Here is a 16580-nt window from a genome sequence, read left to right as displayed (position 1 = left end):
CGCCCGCTGGTGTGGACGCTAATATAGTTATCTTTATAGTTATCGTTCTTGGTGTGAACGGGCCTTTAACATGGTGACAATGTTTATGCAACTGGTGCCAGAGTGTGGCTACCTGAAATATGATGGAAGCAGAAAATCACTCATACCAGTTGTTAAAAACACAGACAGCTTTCTATTTGCGGCAATCCCTCGGCCTCTAAACAGCTACTAATTGAATTCACTTTCCGTCTCCTGCGACTATCGCTTAGCTTACTCTCTACCAGTGTCACGTTGTTCTTTCTTTCAGCTAACAGCTCTCTCAAACAGCTCTGTTAGATGCTAAAAATATTTCTTCAGCATCTAGCTGTGATTTCAAAGATAATTTTTGTGTTCCTTGTGCTATTTAAGTATTTCTTCGTTCTGGAAAACATCAAGATCATGTGAATCCTGAAGGCTACGAGTGCACGTTCAAGCGTGGGTGTTGATAAGATACATCCCAGCATGTGTTCTTCCACTGACGAGACATTTGGATCTCCACGAGCATCACCGTTCCTCAGGCCTGAGTGCTTGTGTGTAAATATATGTGGAGAAACCCCGAGGTTCCTGCCATCTGCAGGGGGTCTCTTATTCCCACTGCAATCTTGGGAGGATAATCGGCCCATGCCCAAACACAACCCTTGTCAGATCTGTGTGATCACGGTAAAACCAGAATGCACTGGGGCATTTGCATCTCTAAAGATGGCACAGAAGAGCAGGTCTGGATGTAGCAGAAGAATCTGATATGAATACAGTTGGTTTCTTCCCACAGTAGAGGGATTCACTACACAGCAGGAGACCCGATTCAGACACGCTCACAATCTTCACTTGCATACAACATGCAGTTCATATGCAGTGGGGGAAATCGCACACTGGAGGACAAATGTGGTAGGTCACAATGAATGTTTACATCTTATATGTAGGATTATCTGCAAAGGAACAAGATTTAATAATGCACTTTAATAACCGTGAAAAAAAAAAAGTGTGGAATGCTGGACACTTCATGCACTCAATAGTCTCAGTTCTGCTTACGTAGGGAAGAGACTATCAGACTCTGATGCTGGATGACAAAATAATCATGTGAAATTCATACTAGACTGAGTACATGGTGCATAATATACGTGCATAGTGTACAGTATAGTGCACCATTTGAGACAAGTTCTGTAGACTAGTTATACATAATTATTTTTTTAATGGAAACTAATTTGTTCTAATAATTGTTTTATTGTTAATTGGAAATTACAATATACAATAATAGTTTAAAGAAATTACATTAAATTAAAGAAGTTAAATTAAAGAAAACTAAGTTGCAAAGGAAATTCTTAAAATAAAATAAAATAAAAATAAAGGGTAGTTCTATTCATTTTAACTATATTGTTTTATTTTTGAAAAGAGATTATTGTATTTATTTATTTTTAACAATTTATTCTAGTAACGGTTTTGTTAACAATGTTAATATTACCTAAACTATGATCAATAATAATAATAATGACAATAATAATAACAATTAAGACATTTGCAAAGGAGATCTTACCACATCCCAACCGTATATGTCCATAAACACATTGATCATTTATTTAGAGGATCTTACAAATCAAAGGCATATACAGCATAAAAACATTCAAAAAACACCAACCACTCAAAACAGTTCTGCCATCCAGAATAATATAAAACTCTCAACTGATAGTGACTTATCTTCCCTAAGGTGTTTTATTTGGCCTGTACTGATCTCTACAGCACTAGCAGTGTTACTGCTTTTAATATCATCTGACATTGGTCATGGTGCTTGATAAATTCCATGCATAAGGCTAACACTGTTATTTTTATCAGAAAAAGACTGAATAGTAAAGTGGCTTTAATAGTTTCCATCTAAGGTTATTAAGATGGTTTCTGTTGATAAGCGGATATCAAATTTTCCTGTTATAGCCAGTGCATCTTGGTTCTCATGTTCCAGCATTTCCCATTAAACATTTCAAGACTATCTCTCTCCTCTGTAGGAAGTCTAATCCTGCTGTATTGAATTTCATGCAACCCTGTTTACAGTCTGCCTGCATCCCAGCATCCCACCTCAGCAGGCGTCCACACATTAACATGCACACATACTAACCTCAGTGCAGTAGGAGCGAGGTTTGTCGCAGGCTGGGTCACATGACCTGTCAGATACCGGCTCGCTTGTCAACAGGCATCCACCTGCAGGCAAAGAAGTTCAAAGTCTTATTTAAACATTGTTTAATGACATGGTCACACACACAAACAAGCACATGATCATTTTCAGCCACAGTATTGTCCTGGAGGCAGGAGGCATCAAAGACTCTGCATTCTGTTGCTCTCCCACATTCATCCTCTATTTCTCTCTCTTTGGTAATACTAAAGAGTGCCAGACACTCTTCACTCCAATCTAATTCATGCTTAAAACCTCCCGTGTTGTGATATTACTGATGTGTTCACTGATAGGCATGAGGCAGTAATAAAAACTCAACTAGATTTGTGGTGCTTGGCCGTGCAAAACTCAGTCACAATGTTTTTGGAAAAGCAAGGGTTTTCATACTTTTTTTTTTATGCCATGGACCCCTCAAATATGATGATCCTCTTTCTGAGAAACCCCTTCCTAAAATATGGTAGCCAATTTACAGTGTTAAAAATAAAAAAAATCAAATAAATGTGTATGTATATGTAAAATATACAGAAAAAAGGAGCTCATATTTAGATGTCATCTATTAAACAACATGTATTTTTTTCTACACACCATTAGTGCTGTTAGATATAGAAAACTATAGTTTAATTTAATGTCTAATAGTTTAGTTTAATGTTAATATTTTTTAATGTCATAAGTGTGACTTTTTATCTCATATATTTTACGCATGTCATAATTATGACTTTTTATCTTATAATTTTGACATTTTATCTCATAATTATGATTTTATATCAGAATTATGAATGATCAAAATATTGTTTTTGTTTTTTGTTTTCTTATGCGGTGGAAATGGACTTGATATTTAGATATATAAACTAAAGGAAAACATAAAACTATGGCTGTCAATAGAATAAAATAATTAGGAATATAAGAATACAAATTATGAATATATTAAATGTTTAATATATATGTATTCACTAAGTTATTTATTTTTTTCATTTTCTGAACCTTTTTCTCCCTTGTGGACCCTGGTATTCTGAGTGTTTTCTAGGATTTTTTACTAGGAAGTTTTGGATGGTTGCTAAGGTGTTCTGAGGGGTTACAAGGACATTTTTACATAATTTCTAGCACATTCTCAGTCTGTATGATATACTGTTCCCTCAATATTCAAGCTTGAGCTACTCTGTCAATGTAAGTCTATGGGATTTTGCCAGTTTTATTGTCAGCCAACACAATTAAAAACGATCCTTTTCTTGGGTCGCCTATGTGTACGATCTCTTTCCATCTTCCTCTCTACAAATCGCAGCCTGTGGGAATCCACTGGATCTATAAAAGCACTGAAATGGGCAGCTGGCGGCCAGTGCAGGGGTGTTATTTTCTCCAAGCTGGGATGAATCAATACATCCAATCAACAATGAGAACAGTGAAATAGAACTAATGCCGGAACCACCCTCGACTGCTGCTGCCAGATACCATGACAATTGTTAAGGCCACAACCAGTACTAGATGTGACATTTGTGTCTAGTGTAAATCAGAAAGCTGGTTACTGGGTGATACTTGGAAAATTGGCCATGCGTTTTCTCTTTGTGTGTTTTGATGTAAAAATTCATCATTAGCAATAAGATGTTAAAAAATCTCTTCTTTATAGGTACACTATAAACTGTAAGCATCTGCAGAAACATGTTTACCAATTAGCAGCTTGTATGAATATTCATACTTCTGCACACCTTAATATAACTCATGAATATGCATAAACAGGGACCTGGTTGCTGTAGAGGGTTTGATTACAGCCTTAGAAGTTCTGCTGCCCTGTTCTGCCAATCACAAGTGACCAGACTCATGTGTGCCATCTGGAATGAGGTCAGTTTGGACGGCTCCACACAGAGGACAAATAAACATTTGAAAATCAGAGGGACTGATTCCAAGCTTCCATTTGGTATAATTATGGCATACAAAGCTCACTGAAATCTCATTTTGCAATGCATTTATGATGTTCTTCAGCAGAGTGTGAGGGATATGGGCATATTTCTGTTCCCGTGTATTTCCACGCCTGCACCAAAACAGGGAGAGACGTAGAAATACACACACAGACACATTAACATGGGAGGACAGCTGGCATGATGGTGAATGGGATTAAATGTGGGTGTCACATTGGCAACTTTAAAAGCTTATTTCCATAAAGTATATACAAATGTATAAGAGGATACAGCGTACACTTCAGTCTTTCTGACAAGAAATGACAGCACAGGACGTCAACTTTATCTCAAACCACAGTCTGTCATCAAACACTCTCTGAGGAGAGAATATTGACGCTTCTGTCATAGTGATGGTTTCATTTTTTTATTTCTCTGAATATCGAAAGCAGATACAGGGTGGCTTATCTCTGCTTCTACAATTTGTGCACCTGGGGATGCACCATTATTTTCTTCCCTCCTATATATAAAGGACTAAAAAAAAAGAATAATACAAATATTAATTTATAAAACTAATAGGCTCAGCACCCGCCTACTTCCACTCACTACTACGAATCTACATCCCCTCCAGAAGTCTGAGATCCGCTAGTGAGCGACGCCTCGTGGTACCATCACAGAGAGGCTCAAAATCACTTTCCAGAACATTCTCGTTCACCATTCCTGGCTGGTGGAACGATCTTCCCACCCCTATCCGGAATGCTGAATCCCTGCCAATTTTCAAGCGACAGCTGAAAACTCATCTCTTTCGAAGCTACTTGACTTCATCATCATCATCATTATAAAAAAAATAAAAATAAATTCTCTCTCTTTATTTATTCCTTCTCTTTCTAGCTTGTACTTATTTGAACAATGTCTAGAAACTTGGTATTACAAGCACTTCCTGTATCTGTTTGCCTCTTTAAGAAGAATCGCTTTATGTATCCCCAAATTGTAAGTCGCTTTGGATAAAAGCGTCTGCAAAATGACTAAATGTAAATGTAAATGTAAAACTACTTATGTATTAACACAAAAATATTTGTTTGTTTGTTAATGTATGTATTTATTTATCTATCTATCACACCTGTGACATTCAATCCATCAGAGCGCTGGCACCAGACTTGTCGAGACGAGCCTTTCCATGGACCGGTCATCCATTTGTACTCATAACACTGGCCCTCTTAAAACATAGAACAGTATTAGCAGTGGCACATTCAGAAAAAAATAATGAAACCTATAACTGTTAAAACATTAAAATATGTAGGCTTAATAAAGGTATCTACAATTAAAAAAAAAAAACGATGAAGAGACAATTTTCACTCAGAAACTTGCTAGTAAATTTCACAAATAATTACAAAAAATCAGCAAGTAACACAGGATTAAACTTGAAATTTTGAAGATGAAATAGCATTTTTGAACTCAAACATACTCCAGTAATGTTTGTTTTATTTACAATTTCAGAATATATTTTTACAGTGAAACTGCATTGTCTGCCCTAAATGCATTGATTTTGACTGACCTGTACATGGCCTGGCTTCCCATTCCTGTTCTGGGCACTGAAGAAGGTTCTCGGGTTCCTGAGCTAGAACAGCACGAGAACGCACCTGCATCGAACCGAAGCCCAGATCGTCCCCGCTGATACAGCTCAGCTGACACGGGCTCCACACAGTCCAGTCTGTCAGGTAACACTCACCTGCCGAATACATTAAAGGGGTCATATGATGTGATTTAAATGTTTCCTTTCTCTTTGGAGTGTTACAAGCTCTTGGTGCATAAAGAAGATCTGTAAAGTTGCAAAGACTAAAGTCTCAAATCCAAAGAGATATTCTTTATAAAAGTTCAGAGTCAGCCACACCTACCTAAAACGGCTCGTTCTAACACGCCCCCACATATCTACCTCACTTTGTGGGAAGATTTGCATAACGCCGCCCAAATGTTCACGCAAAGAAAGAAGGCGTAACTTTTAGTCTCACTGTAGTATTGTTGTTGCCGCCGGCGCCATGTCGTAAGGAAAGACAGTATAAGTCATTATAATCAGTGATTATGTCCCCACTGGATTCGACAAATGCCTCGTTTGTAATGGGTCTTAATGTTGTCTCATTGCTCCGGCTGGGACACGGCATCAACAGTATGGTGAGGGGCGCAACATTTCCGTCACACGCTTGAGGTATTCGGCCAATCACAACGCACTGGATAGCTGGCCAATCACAGCAATACACACACACACACACACACACACACACACACACACACACACACTAGTCACAAAATTTAAATGTAAACCTTTTTTTATTCTAATTTTAAATTTAAAATATGTGACAGCTATAAATGAGTTTTGCTGAAAGTTGATTTAAAATGGTGTTGAGAGTTCTACAGAGTGACTGGTACCTGAAGGCATAATCAAATTCACCAAAATGTTAAATAAACAAATAAACTTTGCAAGTGACAAAGTTTTCACAGAAGTCCGTAGAAATTTATGAGGAGCTCCAGGCACATATTCTGTGTGGGCCTAGTGATTCATTAATAGATTTAATCTAAAACCCTAAAGAACCTAAATGTTTTTGCATTTTCAACCTACTGGGTCCAAAACTAACAAATTCCGCTTGCAGACTTTCTATTTCTTTGTCAAGGATATTAAGACTCCATGTTTTTTTGTGAGTGATCTCAGGGTGTTTTTCAACAGAAGTAGGTCAGTCTGTCCTGTTGTAATAGTAGCCCTGATTTGTGAATATTTCCCAGAGTATTAATTATTCATAAAGTTGTCCTTCCATAAAGCCCTAATCCTATGATCGTGATTATCAGAGCACGTGCTCAGTGGAAAGCCAGAGGCAGATGTGACACCTGAGTACACAGAGTACACTCGAGTCTTTGTGTGAATAGCTAATGAAGTTACACAACACTGGGATGAATATTCACATGCACAAGCGGCACATCATCATTATTTAAGAAACATTTGTGTGAAAAAAGAGACCGGAACAGGAAAAAAATGTGAAGACAGAGGGAGCACAGCAGTAGGTCACAGCTGGAGTTTTATAAATCGGGGCGAGACTGGATGTGTGCCAGGGAGCTACGCTTCAAGAATGAAGAATGAATGATGGGGTCAAAGGTCAGAGCGAGTGAAGCACTGTGCAACTTTCTAAAAAAAGCAAAAACCACAACTACACTGAGAGCAAAGCATCATGTAACTTACCCTACCACGACACAAATCTGCACTGCATGCGCTGGTGTGTTGTTACTGTCACTGTACCCTTAAAAAAACTCAATCATGACCCTCTCCTGCTGCCACAAAGGACTTGTCAAAATATTGTCTTACTATCTGTCACTCACTTGCTGAAATAAAAAGCTATCAAAAGCCTGTCTGAAAATAACTTTTTGTTTCCATTCATTTCCTGTGTAATTACAGTATAATAATGGACAACAAGCCATGAAGTTTAATTCTCCATCTTGCATGAGGTAATACAGTAAGGTATTTGAGGGTGTTGAATTATAGCTGTGTGATGTCCCAGTGAATATTTCACACAGTGCCTCATAAAAGCTGCCTTGTAAATGTGCCAAAGTAGGTCTGACTGATTTAAAAGTGAACTGCTATGAACACGAGACTTTTCTCTAATGCAGTCCTATGGATCAGGTAGTTTCAAACTTTTTGATGCCCAGGACAACCAAATATGATGATCCCCATGCAAGAACACCCCTTCATAAAATATAAAGACAGCTATATATTTTCCAGTATAATGGCCAATTTATACTGTTTGAGAGTTTTTTTTTTTTTTTCCTTGAGAGAAAGCGTGATATATTTTTACTACACTACATAATTGGCTTTTATATTGTCATTACAATAAATAAAATAAAAATAGTATGTAGATATTTACTTTACTAAATATCTCTTAAAAATTAATTAAATTTTTTTTTTGGCTTTTAATAGAATGAAACAATCACAATTAATCTCATGATTTCTTTTTTATCCAATCTTTAGAAAGCAAAACAAAACCGAAATATCAAATTCTGTAAATGTGTTAAACATATATTACCGTCGACAAGTTTGGGGTTGGTCAGATTTTTTACTGTTTTTGAAGTCTCTTACATTCACCAAGGCTGCTTTATTATTTAAAAATACAGTAAAAACAGAAATATTATTACAATTTAAAATAGCTGTTTTCTATTTTAATATATTTAAAAATATAATTTATTCCTGTGATGGCAATGCTGAATTTTCAGCAGCCATTACTCCAGTCATCAGTGTCACATGATCCTTCAGAAATCATTCTAATATTGCTGCTCAAGAAACATTTCTTATTATTATCAGTGTTGAAAACTATTGTGCTGTTCAGTATGTTATTCTTAGATGAATAAAAAGTTAAAAAGAACAGCATTTATTTGAAACAGAAATATTTTGTAAGATAGTATATAGTTTTGATAGTAACATTGCGGAATGAAAAGATTAAATTAAATAAATAAGCAAACTCAAAATTTACTGATCCCAAACTTTTGAATAGTAGTGTATATTGTAACAAATATTTATGTACTTAATCATGTAATTAATGTCAGTTTCTGAACCCAAGATTTACATCAGTGAGGCGCTTCAATTTCAATGCTTGCCTTCAACAGCATGTCATCACATTTGTGGCATTAGTTGTTACCTGGGCAGGGCACCGTGCAGGACGCTTGCAGGATGATCTGTTTGTCCTCATCCACTGTCTGCTCCAGGTCTCCGCACAGTTCCTCATCCACCATACTGCCCGGATCCTTCCCCGAGCCATCGGACACAAAGCAGGACACGTTCCTGAAGCGCAGGCCCTCTCCACACCGTGCACCCTAAGGAAACAGGGAGTTTTAACATTAATGACTACAACTGGACACCAGCTGTGGTAAAAAAAAATAAATAAATACACTTTTTGTAGTCCTAGTGGAGATTGAGGATGAACTCTACACAGAAAAGCAGCTGCTTTGCTGCTCTAAACCTCGAAAGAGCAAAACTTCTCAAGATGATACAAAATAAGGCAGGAAGAAATGCCTACATTGTTTCTCTGTCCTCATGTTTCGCACTGTCAGCTACCCGCATTATTTTTTCATAGCTACTGAAAATCTCTAAAAACATGAGGCACAAGTGAAGCATTGCTGCTAGAGACTGCTGAGGGCTGTCAGAAGACACCTTAGAGACAGGCATCCGAGAACAAAGGCCAGAGTCAATATTCTCTCACAGCCTGCACTGTGACGGGGGCATGAGGTACGAGGGGGGAAGAAGAAAGAGAGACGGGAAGAAAGGAGAGAACAGAGAGGCTGTGTGCTTTGTGTGTTGTCTTTAATTAAACCCCCTTTTGGGTCCTGACTGATTTAAAAAAAAAAGACTGAAAACCAGACTGATGACAGGAGGAAGACGACAGCAGAAACGTTGCGGAAAGGCCAAAGCAGGAGAGGATTGGGGAATATTCTAAATATACCTAAACACTGCTGCAGATGAAATGAAGTGATGGTGGTTTACTATAGGGAAAGGCGCCTCAAGTAAGATGAAACCTTCTTAAGATGTTCATATCGGCTTGCAAAATAAAACACTCATTGCATTAAATAGGTTTTATACAATCAGGTTACTTTTTTACGCATTAAGTTACAGTCACATTAGTGAAATTTCAGCTAAATTTTGCATGCAACAACAAGTCTAATGTTCATTGTCGGTAACATAGAGAGATATGTGAAGCTCAGGTCACAAGCAGCTTTTTGTTGGTCAGTGTGGCGGATTTGCATGACCGACTTGAGCATCTGAAAATCTGTGTGGGGAACTTTTTCACCCTCACGCAAAACTCCTGATCGCATGGATTCCTATTGAAATGACTGGATTTCACCCTCGTCAAGCAACAGTAAATATGCCCGCACCTTTACTAAGATCCTTTATTAAATAAATAAAGTGGTTCATTTAGCATTTATTTCATTTATTTACTGACATATACTAATAAATTCAGTATGTTGGGAAAATAGGACTATATATGCATACATAAAAATACTGTACATACATACATATGCACAAATATTGTACGACAATGTACTGTATGAGCAAGATGTGTGTATCATGCACACCACAACCAGCTATTCCTGTGATGGCACAGATGAGTTTTCAGCATCATTACGCCAGGCTTCAGTGTCACATGATCCTCCAGAAATCATTCTAATACTGTATGCTGATTTGCTCAAGAAACATGTCTTATTATCAGTGTTGAAAACAGTTGTGCTTTTAGGATCATCTTTCAGGATTCTTTGATGAATAGAAAGTTCAATAGAACAGCATTTATTTGAGAAATCGTTTTTTTAACATCATTATAAATGCCTTGAACAATTCTCGCTCAATAAAATAATTAATTTAATTTAAAGAGAAAAAAAAATCTTACTTGCCCCAAACTTTTGAACGCTAGTGTATCTATACATTTTTTTGCCTATACAACTTTTTCCCTTAACACTTCTGTGCCTGATATGTTAAAAAAAAACAACATCCATGAAGTACATTTTAAAATATTTAATTCAGCTTATTGTCCAAAATGAATAAAGAAAGCTCAGCGACTCATCAGGAAACTCACCTCAGATCTGCATGGAGACCAGGCACTGTATCTCCAGCTGTAGCAGGGTTTAACAGGACAGGGCTTCCACTGTTCCAGCTGTGAGGAACATGGCCGTCCATCACCCTGAGAGGCCTGGATCACAGTTCTCCTTATCCAGAGCTTCCCTACAATAAACATTTAAAGAAAAACAGATATTTTTCACGATGCTGCATTGTAGCATTGCTAAAGTTTTAAAAGCCTTAGTATTTGAGGTAGGTTTGTTGTTGCAACACAACATTTTCTATAAGACACGGCAAATGTTATTTTAAAATTCACTCACATACTGGAAGCACAACTCCCTAGTGTTTCGGATGCTTGCTAAAGATGATGCTCATCTTATGCTTTAACAACAAGCAAAGTGACTCCTTGAATTAAATAAAGGCTTTTACAGTAAGTGAATTATCTCATGTTACACACACACACTAATCTCAGGTAACTCAATCCCTCTCCAATGGAAGCCAAAAACGATATGTGACCTGACAGTCTTTCTTTCTGTGTAGTAATGTTCCACCCGTCTGTGAATAACTTAATCTGCCAGGCATTTTTCAAGCCTAATTCCAGGACCTGAAACCACTCTGAATATTCATCTCTCCCCCTCTTGATTTTCTTAAATCGATTCTGCAGGGCTGAGGAGAGGGATAGAGAGAAATGGAGTGTAGACTCTTTCAGGGAGAATGCATCCTTCTGTTTAAGAGTGGCACACAGGGGATGCTTGCAATAAAACTCTTCTCTCACAAGAACGATTATTTTGCATGGCAACACAAAAAACTAAATAACAAAACCTTCATAAAACTTCAAAACGTGTGTTACTAAAATTACAACAGAGCAAGCACTTATAGGTATTTATGTATTTTTCTTCTAAAAACATGATTTTATAGAGCACATGACCACTCATTTCTTAAGTAGTGTTAGCTAATGCTAAGATCTAAAGGGATCTCTTTCTGTTGTACATGGAAAGGATTTCTTTCTTTCTCATCTCTTCCTGTCTCAACTGGTGGCCAAGGCACCAGGTTTAGGGCGAACAGCATAACCAGTGTACCACCATAGCAACTGACAGCCATTACTCCAGTCTTCAGTGTCACATGATCCTTCATTAAGGTGCGGTCACATTAGTCAAATTTCAGCAACATTTCACAACAAGTCCATTGTTCATTGTTGATACATGAAGCTCAGAACTCAAAACTCCCGATCGCACAGATTCCTATTGAAATGACTGGATTTCACCCTCGTCAAGCAGCGGTAAATGTGCCAGCACCTTTACTAAGATGCTTTTTCAAATAAATAATGCGAGTTCATTTTGCATTTATTTCATTTATTTACTGACAAATACTAATAAATTCAGTATGTTGGGAAAATAGGACTATATATGTACACACATATTCATACATTGCACAGATATTGTAGGACAATGTATTGTACGAGTGAGATGGGTAGCTGTTACAATTAATATATTTACTTGTACATATACTGTCAAACCAAAAATTATTCAGACACCAGATATAATTTTTCATATTGTTTTACTAGAAGGTGCAGGACACTACATTATAGTTAATTTATGCAAGTGAGGATAGCAAAATAAACTAAACTGTGACATATTATACCCACAAATTCTTCATACACTTCATATTTACACAGATATTACTTAAAAAAAACCCAGCATCCATGAAGTACAGCTTAAAATATATAATTCAGCTTATTGTCCAAAATGAATAAAGAAATCTGAGTGATTGATCAGCAAACTCACCTCAGATTTGCATGGAGACCAGGCGCTGTACCTCCAGCTGTAGCAGGGTTTAACAGGACAGGGCTTCCACTGCTCCAGCTGTGAGGAACATGGCCGTCCATCTCCCTGAGAGGCCTGGATCACAGTTCTCCTTCTCCAGAGCTTCCCTACAAAAAAACATAGAAAGAAAAACAGATATGTTTCATGATGCTGCATTGTAATGTTGTTAAAATTTTAAAACCCTTAGTATTTGAGGTATGCTGTGGTCACAAAATAACATTTTCTATAAGACATGACAAATGCTATTTTAAATTCACTCACATACTGGAAGCACAACTCCCTAGTTTTTCTCATGCTTGCTAAAGATGATGCATCAAGCAAAGTGACTCCTCCAATGAAATAAAGGCTTTTACAGTAAGTGAATCATCTCATGTTACACACACACGCACTAATTTCAGGTAACTCAATCCCCCTCCAATGGAAAGCCAAAAACGGTATGTGACCTGAAAGTCTTTCTTTCTGTGTAGTAATGTTCCACCCATCTGTGAATAACTTAATCTGCCAGGCATTTTTCAAGCCTAATTCCAGGCCCTGAAACCACTCTGAATATTCATCTCTCCCCCTCTTGATTTTCTTAAATCGATTCTGCAGGGCTGAGGAGAGGGATAGAGAGAAATGGAGTGTAGACTCTTTCAGGGAGAATGCATCCTTCTGTTTAAGAGTGGCACACAGGGGATGCTTGCAATAAAACTCTTCTCTCACAAGAACGATTATTTTGCATGGCAACACAAAAAACTAAATAACAAAACCTTCATAAAACTTCAAAACGTGTGTTACTAAAATTACAACAGAGCAAGCACTTATAGGTATTTATGTATTTTTCTTCTAAAAACATGATTTTATAGAGCACATGACCACTCATTTCTTAAGTAGTGTTAGCTAATGCTAAGATCTAAAGGGATCTCTTTCTGTTGTACATGGAAAGGATTTCTTTCTTTCTCATCTCTTCCTGTCTCAACTGGTGGCCAAGGCACCAGGTTTAGGGCGAACAGCATAACCAGTGTACCACCATAGCAACTGACAGCCATTACTCCAGTCTTCAGTGTCACATGATCCTTCAGGAATCATTCTAATATGCTGATTTGTTGCTCAAGAAGTAACTATTCAGTGCTATTTAAGCACATTTAGCATTGGTTGAACTGGATGTCAGGTGGTTTGTGAATACGATACAGGTTTTGGCAATGAAATACTACAGCAAAAGTGGCGCCAAATGGTCATCAGGCCTAGCAGAAGTGATTCTGGGCTGTGGTTGGAAAAGACTCTGTCAACTTCTTTGCAGTTAGTTTTATCATGAAAAAGGCTGGATGTACACAACCTCGAAGGGTGTGGCTAGGCACTTCGTAATGTTAAACATGATCATAGCTCAGTCCTCGGCTGACAGGTTGCCCTGAAGCTAGCTGTACTAGATGCAATTCATCTTCGCTGCAGTCTGCCGTGATGGACCATCCCATGCTTTCCAGCAGCCACAAACCAAATCAACTCCCAGCGCCTTGCATCCTCTTTTTATATGCTGGGTTCAATTGGGAAAACTGTACATACACAATTGCTTGTGTGCCTTTGTGAGAGTTTTTAGCTGTAGGGATTGCTCATTCTCTCAGTTCTCTCTCTCACTCTTCCTTTTCATCTCTTCCTGTCTCTACTGGTGGCCAAGTCGCCAGGTTTAGGGTGAACAGCATAACCAGTGTACCACCATAGCCAATCCTGGACGTTTAGCTCATGGCTCAGCTCACAACTGGGTCTTAATTTGCTTTGCACTACATACTGTATGTCACAGGACAATTTAATGTTTCTTTGCTGACAAAAATAAATAAATAAACTCATGCCTGAATTCATGATGTTCATGGGTTGTGTCAATTGTGTCAATGACCAGCACTAATAATATCCAACACTATTAATTTATTTATTAGCAATTTGTATATATAAAGACTATATAAAGAAGAATGTGCCTCTTGTATACTGATTTCTGAATTAAAATTGAATATTCAAATTTTAATTTGAATACATTCTGGAGCACAAATACAACATTCAATAAATACATAAGTCCTGATATCACGGAGAAAAAAAAAAAAAATTCAAGTCATATGGTGTGAAGAATCACATGGACCAATAAATAAAATGAGATGAAAGTAATGTGTAGATAAATAGAGGGGGCACACACATAATACAGGATATGATATCATAGATTAGACCCCCGAAGACCCTCATGACTGTGTGTCAAAGTCAGTCTCTTAAAGTCTCTTAAAAATATTAGATCATTTGACCTTTCATGACAAAACAAGGCCAGTCCAGGTTGTTATATGATACAATCCCCCCCAAAAAACAAAATGATATTCCTGAATTAATAATTCACGATATCTGTACTAAAATACTTTTTACTTTGAAAAATACAAAATATAAAATCTTTCATAAAAATAATCATTGTGATGTGTACACTCATGTTTACGTAAAATGTTATTACTTTTTATGTTGCTAACACAATTTTCAGAGTCAGTTAAAATAGTTTAAAATGGCTTTTAAAAATGATAAAAAATCACTATGAACACAAAAAGCACATTACTAAGAACTTGTTTTTTGAACAAATTATTGCCAGTTAATCCTAAAAATGTAAATTTCAGTATGAAAACAGTTATTTGCATTAACAGTTATTTGCATCTGTACAAGCATGAGGACTTTCTGTGAAGGACTACAGATCATCTTTGTGGGAATCCTGCCGCTTGGGGACAGATTAAAGATGCCACAATGAAATAAACCAGCACAGGTTTCATATAGCTGCAGGGTTTGCTCTAGCAGTTGCTGGCCATTGGCTCTCAAAGACCTTGTGCAGTGGAGTGGTCTCTTAGGCCCCAAGCACACAAACATAATGGACCCCTAATCAATCGTCAGAGCAGATGGAATTACACTCAAGGACATCATTATCCTCCTATCAAATGCTGCTTCTGGGCGATAACACAACTGTTTTCACACCATAATTTTTTTGTGGTTTTAGCCAACGTTTTGGTAATTCTAAGATAGCAGAGAGCTCAGTACAATTCCCTAAAACCTGTCATTTGAGGAACCGGTCATGTTAGCTAACATCAAAGACTAACATTCTGGACTGCAAGACCCAAACACCCTCCTGAGGCTTTTGATTTTGTCTGAAACAGACTGACAGACTGCTGAGAGTGTGAATTAACCAAACCATGCAATTTAATAATGTCACAAAAACTGTGAAATTTTACCGTTTTCTGGCATAAATCCAACTTCAAATCAAGGTCTTCAATATGAAGTGTTGGCTTACCTGCAAGACCACAGGTGTGAGAGCATTCAGACCAGGATGACCAATCAGACAGCTGGCAGTTGACAGGGCACTCGACCACACAGGAAGCATTCATCTGCCATTTCTTCTCAAGACCAAGCTAAAAGAAACAAAATGAATTTAGTGGATTTACAACAGAAGCATCGCTTGTAAACGATGTCTTGTGAACAGAAAAGTACCTCCTCGCAAAACTTCAGGTCCACAGACTTGCCATCACTGCGGACACAGTCCAGCATGCGTGTCTTGAATCCAACCCCACATACGGCTCGTTCCCTCAGCTGACATGTGCTCCAGTCTGGATGGGAAATATAAAATATTATTCTAAAAAATATTCTAATATTCCTCTGACTAATTATTTCAAATTAATCATTTGAAAATTCAACGCACTGTTTAATGTCTCATACCTGGCACCTCTGCATTGTTATTGTCAACTAAAACTAAAACTATTAAAAATCTAAATACATTTTAATTAATAAAATTAGATTAATTAAATAAACTAAAAAAGCTTAAATTAAAATTGTTGCCTTGGCAACTAAATTTAAGCTGAAGTACTAAAATTACTAAAACTAAAACTGAAATAAAGCTAAAGAGAAATATTGATTTTTGAAAAATTTTAAATAATCATAATAAAAATGATAAAGCACACAGCAAAATTACTGATACTACTACTACTATAATTATTATTATTTTCATTACTAAAATGAAAATTAAAATGGAAAACATAAAAATAAAAGCTAATAAATACTATTATAGTATATTACTAAAAACAGAATACTAAAATAATGCCTATTTCACAATGCATTTGTTCCAAATCAAATGT

General features: G+C 37.0%; 1 protein-coding gene across 1 annotated transcript in view; it reads right to left on the bottom strand.

Moving 5' to 3' along the window:
- Positions 1-16580, bottom strand: part of LOC107698991 (thrombospondin type-1 domain-containing protein 7A-like) — a 132748-nt gene that overhangs the window by 7576 nt on the left and 108592 nt on the right. Inside the window, exons 18-24 of the mRNA XM_016500125.1 lie at positions 15940-16055; positions 15743-15860; positions 12427-12572; positions 8736-8910; positions 5618-5791; positions 5183-5278; positions 2123-2205 (exon numbers count right to left, since the gene is read on the bottom strand). Coding sequence (XP_016355611.1) covers positions 2123-2205; positions 5183-5278; positions 5618-5791; positions 8736-8910; positions 12427-12572; positions 15743-15860; positions 15940-16055 — 908 coding nt within the window. The remainder of the gene's footprint in view (positions 1-2122; positions 2206-5182; positions 5279-5617; positions 5792-8735; positions 8911-12426; positions 12573-15742; positions 15861-15939; positions 16056-16580) is intronic.

Source organism: Sinocyclocheilus anshuiensis, unplaced genomic scaffold, assembly GCF_001515605.1.
Source record: "Sinocyclocheilus anshuiensis isolate Anshui unplaced genomic scaffold, SAMN03320099.WGS_v1.1 scaffold74, whole genome shotgun sequence".
Lineage (NCBI taxonomy): Eukaryota > Metazoa > Chordata > Actinopteri > Cypriniformes > Cyprinidae > Sinocyclocheilus > Sinocyclocheilus anshuiensis.
Note: the sequence above shows the minus strand (reverse complement) of the source record. Positions and strands in the feature narration are given on the sequence as shown.